The 13,918-nt window shown below is 41.8% G+C and overlaps 1 protein-coding gene across 4 annotated transcripts in view; it reads right to left on the minus strand.

Annotated features, from left to right (window-relative positions):
- ARHGEF28 (Rho guanine nucleotide exchange factor 28) overlaps positions 1 to 13,918 on the minus strand; it is a 262,171-nt gene that overhangs the window by 16,735 nt on the left and 231,518 nt on the right. For 3 of the 4 annotated variants that reach the window (XM_069750483.1, XM_069750470.1, XM_069750491.1), the window contains 8 exons: positions 13,097 to 13,275; positions 12,861 to 12,952; positions 11,522 to 11,704; positions 11,285 to 11,422; positions 10,602 to 10,699; positions 1,435 to 1,473; positions 706 to 753; positions 89 to 559 (listed from right to left, as the gene is read on the minus strand). In XM_069750483.1, coding sequence (XP_069606584.1) covers positions 89 to 559; positions 706 to 753; positions 1,435 to 1,473; positions 10,602 to 10,699; positions 11,285 to 11,422; positions 11,522 to 11,704; positions 12,861 to 12,952; positions 13,097 to 13,275 — 1,248 coding nt within the window. The remainder of the gene's footprint in view (positions 1 to 88; positions 560 to 705; positions 754 to 1,434; positions 1,474 to 10,601; positions 10,700 to 11,284; positions 11,423 to 11,521; positions 11,705 to 12,860; positions 12,953 to 13,096; positions 13,276 to 13,918) is intronic. The other variant, XM_069750475.1, reaches the window with a different exon arrangement.

Consider the following 13,918-nt stretch of genomic DNA (forward strand, 5'->3'; position numbering starts at 1 on the left):
TGTTTTCCTGGAGAAGCTGTTACTACAGTGTTACAGTTGATTACTAGTTTTTTTTTTCACTACAGAAGCCTAGCAGAAGTGAGGGTACCTCGGTTTTAGCACGTGGGATCAGTACCGGCATGCTGCTCTGACGGGAGTGACTGAGGAGTCTGTGCTTCAGACACAGCTGCTGCCTCTTATTCTCCACAATCCTCTGGCCTTGGCTCAGCCTCTCCACGTTCTCCTGGTATTCCTGAAGCTTATGACAGAGTTCCTCCCTTTCCTCCTCCAGTATGTGCTCCTGATTCTGGCACTCTCTCTGCCTCTCCTGGAGCATGGTCTCCATCTCCTCATATTCCTGTTCCTTCTGGTTACACTCCCGCTCCCAGCGCTGTTTTTCATGATGAAGCTGTTGCTGAAGTTTTTCTAAATTGGCCAGCTCTCCACGGTGTCTTTCAAGGTGGCGGTTATGTTCCTGCAGAAGAGCCCCACGAAGACCTAAACCCTTGTTGCCAGGTTCACGATCCTGGAGTAGTGCTTTATGAAGTTCGATCTGGGTATCCTGCAGCGTTACAACAGCCTGACAAAGAAGTAAGAGTCTTCAATGGTCACCACCATGTCAACAAACTATACATAATTCAATAGTACAGGCAAATATAAAGAACTCTCCAATATATAACACTTCTAATTCTTCATTGTAATAATTATATTAAGTATAATACACACCTGTATACTGTACAAGAGCCGGGTCAGGTTTTGAACTGCCTGCAAAACCTAAGGGAAGAAAGATGAAAAAATCATCTTGGTGCATTTCTTGAATATGCAAACATGTAGACCTACTACTCACAAAATCTTCAAAAATAGAATTTGCACTTTTTGAAAGGCAGCACATATCATCTCACACAACCAGTCTTTAGTTTGTGCCAAGTTTTGAAGTTATGCACTATCCGACAGCTGAGACACCCAATTGCTCGGAGGATATGACTGTTAAGAGCAATGGAGCACATGTGCACCTCCGTTCCATTCATTCTCTATGCTGTAAGTATCTTCGGACAGCGCTCAGCTAACTAGGGGAGTCCCACATGGAATGAATGGAGTGAAGGTGTGCAAGCTCAACATCGGCTCCACTCAGACAAGACTCAGCAGTTCACTTCAAGAGCTGAGCTGCAATATCAGACACCTTCCATGGACAAGTGCTGTGCTGTTCCTGGAATAAAGGAGCCATGTGTTTTTTAATCCCTGATAACCCAATAAAGACTAGAGCTTCCCCAAAACAGAAAATCTTTGAAAACTGCAATAAAAGATTGTGACTTAAGATGCTATTCCCCAATAGTCCAATAATTGAAGTGACCCAGTCTTGAAATCTGACAGACTGAAATAATCCGTTTTTTAGCAGAGGAATGAAAAATACTTTACTAAATTTTATAAGCAGACGTAAATTTGCCGATGTATTACCTCTGCTTGTTTATAACCCGATGAATTTTCAAATTCAACCTAAAAAAATTAAAGGGAAAAAAAAAAACACATAATAGGTTTTGAAAAAGATTCATAAAGTTGCACACAAAGAACTAAATAATCCAATAATCACTTTATTTTTCACAGAGCACAGTGAATGAAAATGTATTTTTAATATATAAACTAAGCCTCTATCTGTCCCAGGTCTCATTCTTACCTTTCCCAGCACCTGCTTTTCCACAATGCTGCAGACCTCTCATCTCTCTGGTGTGCTCATGAGTAGCCCAAATCTCTGAATTGTTATTAAGCTAGACTCCTGTGGACTCAACTTTTGTATAGTACCCTGCCTGAAAGATTTTATCTTCTACCATGTACATTAGCATAGCTGCCTGTCTGGTTCTACATCATTAGTTGGTTGTAACGAAGGTCAACTCTCCACAATGCAATGCAGGGTTGTGTTTGTTGCCTGCTGACATATTACTTTTTTGATATTGCAAATATCGTTCTGTTCATGCATATAGCAGAAGATAATCCTTTGTCATATGTATCAATAGAGTGGCATTTTCACATCAACTAATCTCAGCCCCTGTACACAAAGCCCAATCCTGCAATATAGTTTTTTATTCAGCCTCCTCTTACAGTAAACTTCTTGTCTTCGACCCTATATAGAGTGCCCTCTTGCAGAATATCTCTCATGTGAGCCTATCCTGCAATATACACTGCTAAAAAAAAAAATAAAGGGTACACTTAAACAACAGACTATAACTCCAACTAAATCACACTTCTGTGAAATCAAACTGTCCACTTAGGAAGCAACACAGATTGACAATTTCACATGCTGTTGTGCAAATGGAATAGACAACAGATGGAAATTATAGGCAATTATCAAGACACACTCAATAAAGGAGTGGTTCTGCAGGTGGGGACCACAGATCACATCTCAGTACCAATGCTTTATGGCTGATGTTTTGGCGACTTTTGAATGTTGGTTGTGCTTTCACACTCGTGGTAGCATGAGACGGACTCTACAACCCACACAAGTGGCTCAGGTAGTGCAGCTCATCCAGGATGGCACATCAATGCGAGCTGTGGCAAAAAGGCTTGCTGTGTCTGTCAGCGTAGTGTCCAGAGGCTGGAGGCGCTACCAGGAGACAGGCCAGTACACCAGGAGACGTGGAGGGCAACAATCCAGCAGCAGGACCGCTACCTCAGCTTTTGTGCAAGGAGGAACAGGAGGAGCACTGCCAGAGCCCTGCAAAATGACCTCCAGCAGGCCACAAATGTGCATGTGTCTGCACAAACAGTTAGAAACCGACTCCATGAGGATGGTCTGAGTGCCCGATGTCCACAAATGGGAATTGTGCTTACAGCCCAACACTGTGCAGGACGCTTGGAATTTGCCACAAAACACCAGGATAGGCAAATTCGCCACTGGTGCCCTGTGCTCTTCACAGATGAAAGCAGGTTCACACTGAGCACATGTGACAGACGTGACAGAGTCTGGAGACACCGTGGAGAGCGAACTGCTGCCTGCAACATGCTTCAGCATGACCGGTTTGGCAGTGGGTCAGTAATGGTGTGGGGTGGCATTTCTTTGGAGGGCCACACAGCCCTCCATGTGTTCGGCAGAGGTAGGCTGACTGCCATTAGGTACCGAGATGAGATCTTCAGACCCATTGTGAAACCATATGCTGGTGCGGTTGGCCTTGGGTTCCTCCTAATGCAGGACAATGACAGACCTCATGTGGCTGGAGCGTCAGCAGTTCCTGCAAGATGAAGGTATTGAAGCTATGGACTGTCCCGCCCGTTCCCCAGACCTGAATCTGACTGAACACATCTGGGACATCATGTCTCACACCATCCACCGTCACCTTGCACCATAGACTGTCCAGGAGTTGGCGGATGCTTTAGTCCAGGTCTGGGAGGAGATCCCTCAATAGACCATCTGCTGCCTCATCAGGAGCATGCCCAGGCATTGTAGGGAGGTCATACAGGCACGTGGAGGCCACCAACACACTACTGAGCATCATTTCCTTGTTTTGAGGCATTTCCACTGAAGTTGGCTCAGCCTGTAATTTGATTTTCCACTTTGATTTTGAGTATCGTTCCAAATCCAAGCCACCGTGAGATATTAATTTTTATTTACATTGATGTTTTTTGTTTTATAGTTCTCAACACATTCCACTATGTGGTGAATAAAGATTTACAAGTGGAATATTTTATTCAGTGATATCTAGGATGTGGTATTTTAGAGTTAACTTTATTTTTTGAGCAGTGCTTTTTCTTCAACCTCCTCTTGCAGTAAACTTCTCGTCTTGGACTCTATATAGAGTGCCCTCTTCCAGTATATCTCTCATATGGGCCCATCTTGCAGTATAGCTTTTCCTTCAGCCTCCTCCTGCAGTAAACCTCTTGTCTTAGACCCTATATAGAGTGCCCTCTTGCAGTATATCTCTCCTGTGAGCCCATCCTGCAGTGCATCGCTTCTTTCAGATCCATCTGGCAGTATTATTTCTTCTTCCTGTCTGCAATTGAAGAATCAACTTTGAAGATTTCTGCCTCATGTTGTCATATACAGTACAAAGTGTTAGAGGGAAGAGGTCTGCTTGGAGTCATCTTGTATAACCCAGAGAAGGGGATCTGGTGTTCACGTTTTGAGGATTAGATGAAACCAAGTATAGTACAGAGGCCAATCTGGGCCAAACTGGTCCAGAAGAATATGTTATTGAAAAATGTCCACTCAATCCTTTATTCTCTCATCCATATATTCCCCGGGTTGCTAAAGGGAAACATTTCTCAGCTAAGGAGCCATAGAGGAGCAATTCCCACATGTCATGTCTAACAGCAATCTCCCTTGTGTTTGAGGAGCTCAAGGTTGGAAACCAAAGCATTAGACTACCGTGGTTCGAATACACACAATTAGGCTCTTTTATTAGAGATCAAGGCAACAGTGCCATTTCCAATCTTCTCTTTCCCACTTTGAGAGCCTTTTCTTCTTGGAATCCTATCCAATATAAATGATCTTCCTTTTTCATGGCCTACTGGTAATGTAAACTAAAAGAAAATACATTTTATGAGCAAGAAATTGGGATTCAGATAGGAAAAAAATATAAAGGTTATATAGGTGCCACACAATATATCCCTTGGGTCTGGAAACCTGCTGGAGAGCCAAAACCAAGAGAGGCATCATGCCTAAATCCTTTTGGGATGCAGTCTTCTCTGTGGATCACCATATAGCAGGGCATAGATTGGGCAATACAACAGAAATAGCTTTGTTGTCTACACTTTGTGGTTCTACTAGATCAGGAAAAGAAGCCTTTTATGGTTCTGCATAACTGCAGGACACAGATACCACAAGCATAGAAGAATTATTGGAGGAAAGTTCTTTTTGACAGCGGATAAAGGGAGGACATGCGTGAATGAGAAGGGATAGGAAAAACACCTGTTTAATATTGACTTTTCTCTGCTATTATTTCTCTTTTCATTCCTAATTTCGTCAGTCTTGATGTGATCATCCACATTATGAAAAAAGGCATAATTATTGCACAGGTGCACATGGGAATGACTACATTGATCATCGCATATGAAGAACATCCTGGAGTAACTGAATATCCATCTTTTTATTTACACTGATGGGTCCTAGAGTTTGTGATGGAGGGCAGACTGCGGGGTTAGTGGGCTACTGCACAATATTAGATTTGTTTCTCTGTCAGGTCCTGTTCAACCACTTTTTCTCCCTTATTTTCCTTGCATTTATAACATATTATATACAAATACAATTTGATTTAACAGAAACATGCTGAGTGGGTTCAATCAATGTATTGATATATTCCCCCTGGCAATGGATGGAACAGACACACTGAGGTACAGATTATGAACACAAAGACCTGGGAGTTTGGTTGAAATCAATAAGCATCTACAGAAAATACCAGGGTTAGAAAGCTAAAATTATGTATAGATACCATAAAACAAAAATTACAAATCTCCATGATCTCCAGGCAATACCATAACATGATTCGTGCTGGGTAATTGAAAGCCTATAGATGGTGATTTAGTGCATTTGGAAAAAAAAAGTTGTAGTATATCCCCATCTGGTGGTTACAATTGGTATAGCACCATGTAAAGTGCAGTTTAAAGGGGTATTCTCATTTCCAAGATCCTATCCAAATATATAGTAAGTGTAATAATAATAATAATAATAACAAATGCTTCCAATTAGAAATGTCGTATAGTTCTTCTGATTCGCTATGTCGCTTACCCCATGAGCAGGGCACTGCGGTAACTTCAGTATCAATGGTTATGACCACTAAAAACTAATTAACTGTCAGTATATGAGTGGTCATAACCTAAGCTACAGAAATGCCCTACACATGGGGTAAGCAACATAGCGAATAAGGACAACTATACTACATCTTGCAAGGGAGACCAAAAGCAATAAAAAAGGAGTTTGTGGGGTATGTAAGAAGCAAAAGAAAAGTCAAAGATGCTATAGGATTTTTACAGGATAAAAAGGGTGAAGAGGTAAAAAATGATGTTGAGAAGCCGGACTTTTAAATGTATATTTTGTATCTGTGTACTCTAAGAAAGCAATTGTATCATCATCAACCAATCCTCACTGTACTAGTGAAGGAATAGAAGAATCCACACTATCTACAGAGAGATGGTGAGGGAACACTTGGATAATTTAAATGAATTTAAATCTCCGGATGAATTACACCCTAGGGTACTGAAAGAGTTAGCAGAGGAAATTGCAGAACCTCTAGCCAGAATCTTTGAAAAAAATCTGGTGAACAGGAGAAGTACGAGAAGATTGGAGAAGGGCAAATGTCACTATCTTCAAAAAAAATAAATAAGAGGAAAGAAGACTGAGCCAGGAAATTGCAGGCCAGTGAGTCATACTTCTATACCAGGAAAGATATTTCAACAAATTATTAACCCCTTCAAGATGGAGCCCTTTTTCATTTTTGCGTTTCTGTTTTTAGCTCTTCTTCCCAGAGCCATAACTTTTTTAGTTTTCCGTCAATATGGCCATGTGAGGGCTTGCTTTTTGTGGGACAAGTTGTACTTTTGAACGACACCATTGGTTTTACTATATTGTGTACTCAAAAACGGGAAACAATTCCAAGTACCGTGAAATTGCAAAAACAGTGCAATTCCACAACGGTTTTTGGGATTTGTTTTTTTACCATGTTCACCAAATGCTAAAACTGACCTGCCATTATGATTCTCCAGGTCATTACAAGTTCAGAGACACCAAACATGTCTAGGTTGTTTTTTTATTTAAGTGGTGAAAAAAATCCAAAGTTTGTTAAAAATATTTTTCACTTTCCGAGACCCGTAGCGTCTCCATTTTTCGTGATCTCGGGTTAAGTGAGGGCTTATTTTTTGCGTGCTAAGCTGACGTTTTTAGTGATACCACTTTTGTGCAGATACGTTCTTTTGATTGCCCATTATTACATTTGAATGCAATGTTGCGGCGACCATAAAAACGTAATTCTGACATTTTGACTTTTTTTCTCGTTACGCCGTTTAGCGATCAGGTTAATCCTTTTTTTAATTGATAGATCGGGCGATTCTGAATGCAGCAATATCAAATATGTGTATGTTTGATTTTGAATGGGGCGAAAGGAGGGTGATTTGAACTTTTATATTTTTTTATTTTTTAAATATTTTGAAAAACTTTTTTTTTCCCACTCTTGGCATGCTACAATAGTCTCCATGGGAGACTAGAAGCTGCCATAACCTGATCGGCTCGGCTACATACAGGCGATGATCAGATCACCTGTATGTAGCAGAATTGCTGACTTGCTATGAGTTCTGACCACCGGGTGGCGCTCATAGCAAGCCGGCAATGACAACCACAGAGGTCTGTAGAAGACCTCTGGTTGTCATGCCAACTCATCGGTGACCCACGATACGAAACATGCGGTCAAAGGAGCTCTCCATGCAGGTGAAACAAGCCATCCTTAAGCTGCGAAAACAGAAAAACCCCATCCGAGAAATTGCTACAATATTAGGAGTGGCAAAATCTACAGTTTGGTGCATCCTGAGAAAGAAAGAAAGCACTGGTGAACTCATCAATGCAAAAAGACCTGGGCTCCCACGGAAGACAACAGTGGTGGATGATCGCAGAATAATCTCCATGGTGAAGAGAAACCCCTTCACAACAGCCGACCAAGTAACAACACTCTCCAGGAGGTCGGCGTATCAATATCCAAATCTACCATAAAGAGAAGACTGCATGAAAGTAACTACAGAGGGTTCACTGCACGGTGCAAGCCACTCATAAGCATCAAGAATAAAAAGGCTAGACTGGACTTTGCTAAAAAAAAAACATCTAAAAAAGCCAGCACAGTTCTGGAAGAACATTCTTTGGACAGATGAAACCAAGATCAACCTCCACCAGAATGATGGAAAGAGAAAAGTATGGCGAAGGCGTGGTACAGCTCATGATCCAAAGCATACCACATCATCTGTAAAACACGGCGGAGGCAGTGTGATGGCTTGGGCATGCATGGCTGCCAGTGGCACTGGGTCACTAGTGTTTATTGATGATGTGACACAGGACAGAAGCAGCCGAATTAATTCTGAGGTATTCAGAGCCATACTGTGTGCTCAGATCCAGCCAAATGCAGCCAAACTGATTGGTCGTCATTTCATACGACAGATGGACAATGACCCAAAACATAAAGCCAAAGCAACCCAGGAGTTTATTAAAGCAAAGAAGTGGAATATTCTTGAATGGCCAAGTCAGTCACCTGATCTCAACCCAATTGAGCAGCATTTCACTTGTTAAAGACTAAACTTCAGACGGAAAGGCCCACAAACAAACAGCAACTGAAAACCACGGCAGTGAAGGCCTGGCAGAGCATCAAAAAGGAGGAAACACAGCGTCTTGTGATGTCCATGAGCTCAAGACTTCAGGCAGTCATTGCCAACAAAGGGTTTTCAACCAAGTGCTAAAAATGAACATTTTATTGAAAATTATTGAATCTGTCCAATTACTTTTGGTCCCTTTAAAAACAGGGTGGCACATGTTAAGGAGCTGAAACCCTTCATCCGATTTTAATGTGGATACCCTCAAATGAAAGCTGAAAGTCTGAACTTCAACTGCATCTGAATGGTTTTGTTTAAAATTCATTGTGGTAATGTCTATAACCAAAATTAGAAAAATGTTGTCTCTGTCCAAATATATATGGACCCAACTGTATTTAGACTTCAACAAAGCATTTGATAAAGTATCTCATACTATCCTCGAAAAAATGACCAAGTACGGGATTGACAAGGCTACGTTTTGGTGGGTTCATAAGTGGCTTAGTTATCGTACTCAAAGAGTGGTAATAAATGGTTACACATCCAATTGGAAGAGTGTTACAAGTGGGGGTACCACAAGGCTCTGTCCTGGCACCAGTGTTGTTCAACATTTTTATAAATGATTCAGATGAGGGAACTGAAGATAAACTGATCAAATTTGCAGACGATGCAAAGCTACGAGGAATAGCTAGCACTAGAAAAGACAGAAAACATTCAGAAGGATCTAGATAAGCTTGAACAATGGACAGTAAAATGGTATTTAACAAGGAGAAATGCAAGATTCTACATGTGGGCAAGAAAAACGAATCTACATCTACAGAATGGGAAGAATAAAATTAAGCAACAGCACCCGTCAAAAAGACTTAGGTATACTAATGGATCACAGACTGCATAGGAGTCAACAGTGTGATGCAGCAGCAAAAAAGGCAAATGCAGTTCTAGGATGTATTAAGAGAAGCACAGAGTCTAGATCAGTGTTTCTCAACTCCAGTCCTCAAGACCCCACAACAGGTCATGTTTTCAGGATTTCCTTAGTATTGCATAGGCGATGGAATTAATGCTTGAGCAGGTGATGAAATTATCACCTGGGCAATACTAAGGAAATCCTGAAAACTTGACCTGTTGTGGGGTCTTGAGGACTGGAGTTGAGAAACACTGGTCTAGATCATGTAAAGTACCGTAATTATCCCTGGATAAAATCACTGGAAGACAAGTATAGGAAACTTGATGCTATGATTCCTCCATATTCATGAGCGCTGTATAACCACGCCCCATCACTGATTGGCATATTTTTGTCTATGAACAGTGTACACAGAAAGCTGCAATCAGTGGTGTGGGCAGGGTTATACAGCTCTATAGAACTGATGGAATTGAAACAGAAAAAACAGGGATTTTATCAAAACTTCAGCAAAAAGCCCACCAAGTGGCATCAATAGGATCAAGGTCTCTGACCCTACATTATGCTGCTCTCAGATGAGGCAGCAAAAATCAGGTGACAGATTCCGTATAAGTACTCTGGGAGTGTCAAAGCACTTCCCAATCCTCCATTCTACACCTACAAGCAGAGGAAGGTGGGGATGAATGTGAATTAATGGTGAGGAGGCAGCAGCTTGTAAGTGCCCTGGTCACTCCTACAGCACTTCAACCTCATTTGCATATGAATCAAAACCAGCAATTTTTCAGTTAGGGAGGAACAGATTGCAGAATAAAAGTGTAGATGACACGATCTTTCAGAGAGGAACAAGACCCTACAAATAGCTTGGCGAAGAAGGGGGGGTGTTGAGGATCATTTTGAACCGTTATAATAGATGAATGTGCCACGCTGCTGCAACAAATGATGGATCCAGATATAGTTGTAAGATGTTCGGGTGGTTTATTCAACGCGTTTCGAAGCTCATGTTTCCACAAATACATATGTTTTTGTGGAAACTTCCTGAAGAAGAAGCCATGAGCTACGAAACGCGTTGAATAAACCACCCGAACATCTTACAACTATATCTGGATTTATCATTTGTTGCAGCAACGCGGATTTTATCCACATTCATCTATTATAATGGTTCTAAGAGGTTGCAGCGCTGACCTGTGGATCTGCAGCAGCTGACAACTACACGCTTTTACTATGTACCACCAGGTGAGCAGTTCTCTCATAATTGATTAGAAACAATCCTGGGGATAAGACCCTATTTGCGCTTTTTTTTGGTCTCCTACCTTTCTATACAAGGTATACATTAAGGTATACATTAAGGCCTTTATATCATGTACAGTTTATCTTTTGCTTATTCTTAATAGTTTGTGATTTAAAAAAAAAAAAACAACATCTTGTAGGGAGACAAATGTTAGAATAATCTTATTACCGTCTCATCATTAAAAGGCGTGTCTGTATCACTGATTACTTGAGTGGGTCCAAGTTCTGTATTAAACAAGTCCTCCTCTCTTATATCAGAAAATGGGGCTGTGAAAGAAAAGGAAAAATTTGAGGATTTCAAGAAATCCTTTAATATATTTTTAGAACAATTACTTAAAAGGAGCTGTCGGGTGTGCGCTATGTGACTGCAGACTTGTGAATCCTCACACATTGCCCACCGTGAGGATCCTCCGGTGTCGGGAACGCCAGTGATGTGACAGCAAGTGTGCAATATGCATACTCCTGGCCACATTCCAACTAGACTGTTTCCGGACTCGCTCAATACACTTGACCCATCTAGTCAGATTGTGGCCGGGAATACGCGCTGACCACAATGTGAGGATTCACAAGTCTACAGTTACACAGGGTGAATTCAGAGTTGTAGTTTAGGACCGGACAACCCCTTTAATGCAGTTATTACCCATATCAGGCACTTGACAGGTCTAACAATCAATGTCCAGGGTAGCAGGGCTGCCCGTGTTTTGCCACAGAAAATATACTTGAAAGCAGTAAAATTTTACAGATAGCGAAAAGCATTCATTTATCAGTAGACATTGCCCTTGTACCTCATTCTCCTCTTGTACTAAACAATAGTTTCTATTTTCGTCGGTTTTTGTAGCCACATCTACTCACAGGGATATTGGAGCTCATGACTTTCCTCCAATGCCTCACTATTGGACCAGCGCACGTTTCGGGCTGATGTCTCGCCATCCTCTGGTGACCATGCAGGACTCTCCATTTCTGTTGTTAGTGTTGAGTAGAGGCTTTCAGCTAAAAAAATAAAATAAATAAATCAGTAAATTACTAATGCCTGCATCTAAATTAACATGAAAAAACAGCCAAAAAGATGAAGCCTTCTACAAAGCTCACCTTCTTTCAATGCAGCCGCCAGCAATGATGCAGCCTGCGGCGTGTCTCCAGAATCTGCCTTAACTAACAGATGTGGCTCTAGGTGCAGATCGCTCCCCCCGCACATCGCAGCAAGTTCTGCAAATATCTGCAACTTCTCTTCCAAGCAATTGAATATCTGCTGGTCATGGCAACCCAAGATTTCTACAGGAAGAAAAAGAATTCAAGTTCTCTCTGTCCGTAAATCGATTTGTACCAACTAACTGGCAGCAAATACCGACGTGGTCAGCAGATGGTGACATTTTGAGGTTCTGCCACCTACTGTCTCCTTCCCCATAATCCTGTAGAATGTAAGCCCGCAAGGGCAGGGTCCTCGCCCCTCTGTATCAGTCTGTCATTGTTAGTTTGTTTACTGTATGTGATATCTGTAACTTGTATGTAACCTCTTCTCATGTACAGCACCATGGAATCAATGGTGCTATATAAATAAATAATAATAATAATACTGGGTATATGCCGGAATACAAAGATACAGCGAGGTACGCCGCAAACCTATAGTATTTCTTAATATGACAAATATACCATTAGAGTTGGTATAAATCGATCCATCCATCAGCCACAACAGCAATCTGTGGCCTTTGTGGCATGATGGACCTGAGGTTGCACCAAGCCGGCTGGTCATGTAGGAAGCGGCTCTCAGCGCCCCCATTCAGCGACCACCGATTACTGGTAGGGCAGACAGACCGGGTCAACTCATCAGCTAACCGTCCAAACTCAATGACTAGTGCAGTGCCAAGTGTTAACTATCTGCATCCCGATAGCATTAAGAAATGCTATACCTGTAAACGGACAAGAACTATAATGTACCCCTAAATCTTAGGCTTTGTTTACATCTGCATTCTGGGGCCACCATCATAATTTCCACCAGATTTGACATAAAACAGTTCTATCACACCTGATCAGTGAACGGTCAATTATCAGCATGTGTAAACAGGCCGCCAGTCTCACAATGAACCTCGTGTTCATCAACAATCATTATCGGCGGCACATCACCACATGTAGACAGTGATTTACTTCTGACAATGTGATGCTGTGTGCGGACAGACAGATTGATGGCAGTAATTATCGTTCTGCTCCCAGCAGTATTCATTGGCCCATCTAACCAGACAAGTACAAGAACACTGATAGACTGGCATACTGTAGATCGGTGCTCATTAATGGAATGAAAAAACCCATCTAGATGGACCTTCAGACCGTCTGTGGAGTCCACAAGGAGCCAGCATAAAGGTTTTCTTTATGAATGGAAGCAATAGTGCAAGTCAGACAATAGCCAAAGACTGACAGGTTCGCCGTAACAAACCTTGATATTTTTTGGCCTTTGCTGCTCGGGCTTCTGCCGCTCGTTTTTCTTCGTCAGATTCACAGGGTTTTCCTTCCTCTTCTTCAGGACAGCTAAGGATCGGTAAAGGGCAAAACAATTTTAAGACTTTCACAGTGTTACTGATCTCTAATAAAGCGATACCAAAGCAGCAAAAACAAGAGGAGACACAAGAGGATATCCACAAGAGGATATAAAGCAGCCACAGTAATGGTCACCTCTGCACGGCGTCCTGTATCTGCCTCATCCAGGTGTTACGCTCATCCTTGGAGCTGGTGTGAATCTCATACATTTCTGGGCCGGCGGACGAAGCGCTGATCAAGAACATTCCTCGTTCCTCATTAGCCACTTCTCTCACAATCAACTTTTGGAGAGAAATAATGGGAGGCTTCTGGTCCTGTAGTCAAACAGAATTAGCTAATGATCAATTATTAAATATTTCCAACTGCATGTGTGTGCACGTGTCCTACTAGGACAAATACAAGACACGTGCCAAGACCTGTAGAGAGGCAGACAGAAGCCAACAAGAGGAGCGGGTTAGACCTTTAGAAGGACGCCCTGGTAAAGAATAATATAAAGGCCAGCAGACTGCGCCATAACAAGTCTGAACAGCAATATCTACCCATGGATACAAATGGACTCCGCAGAACTTCAATACCGCTGTGGTCGACCTAATCCAGTTAATAAACCCAATTGTTCCTGTTGAGCATTTCATTATGTAGCTGAAAGCGGTAATGTTGATATTGATCATAAGCTTTAATAGAGATTAATGAAGAATTGGCGACCTGTATAGTTATTTCAAATGATAGATGCATTTTAAAGTAGAAGCTGTCAAGAAACATTAACCTTGCCAAATCCCCCTATGCCAGAAATGCAGAAATCAAACGTACAAAGGGCTGTCCATCAATGAAGCATGGCCGTGATAGACGCCAGACTGGTTAACCATTTACTTTTAGCATGCACTCGTTTATTACTTCTTTTCTTTCCACACGAAATGAATGGAGTAAACAACTGCACGTTCAGATCATCATCAACAAGGA

Source organism: Ranitomeya imitator, chromosome 1 (assembly GCF_032444005.1).
Source record: "Ranitomeya imitator isolate aRanImi1 chromosome 1, aRanImi1.pri, whole genome shotgun sequence".
NCBI lineage: Eukaryota > Metazoa > Chordata > Amphibia > Anura > Dendrobatidae > Ranitomeya > Ranitomeya imitator.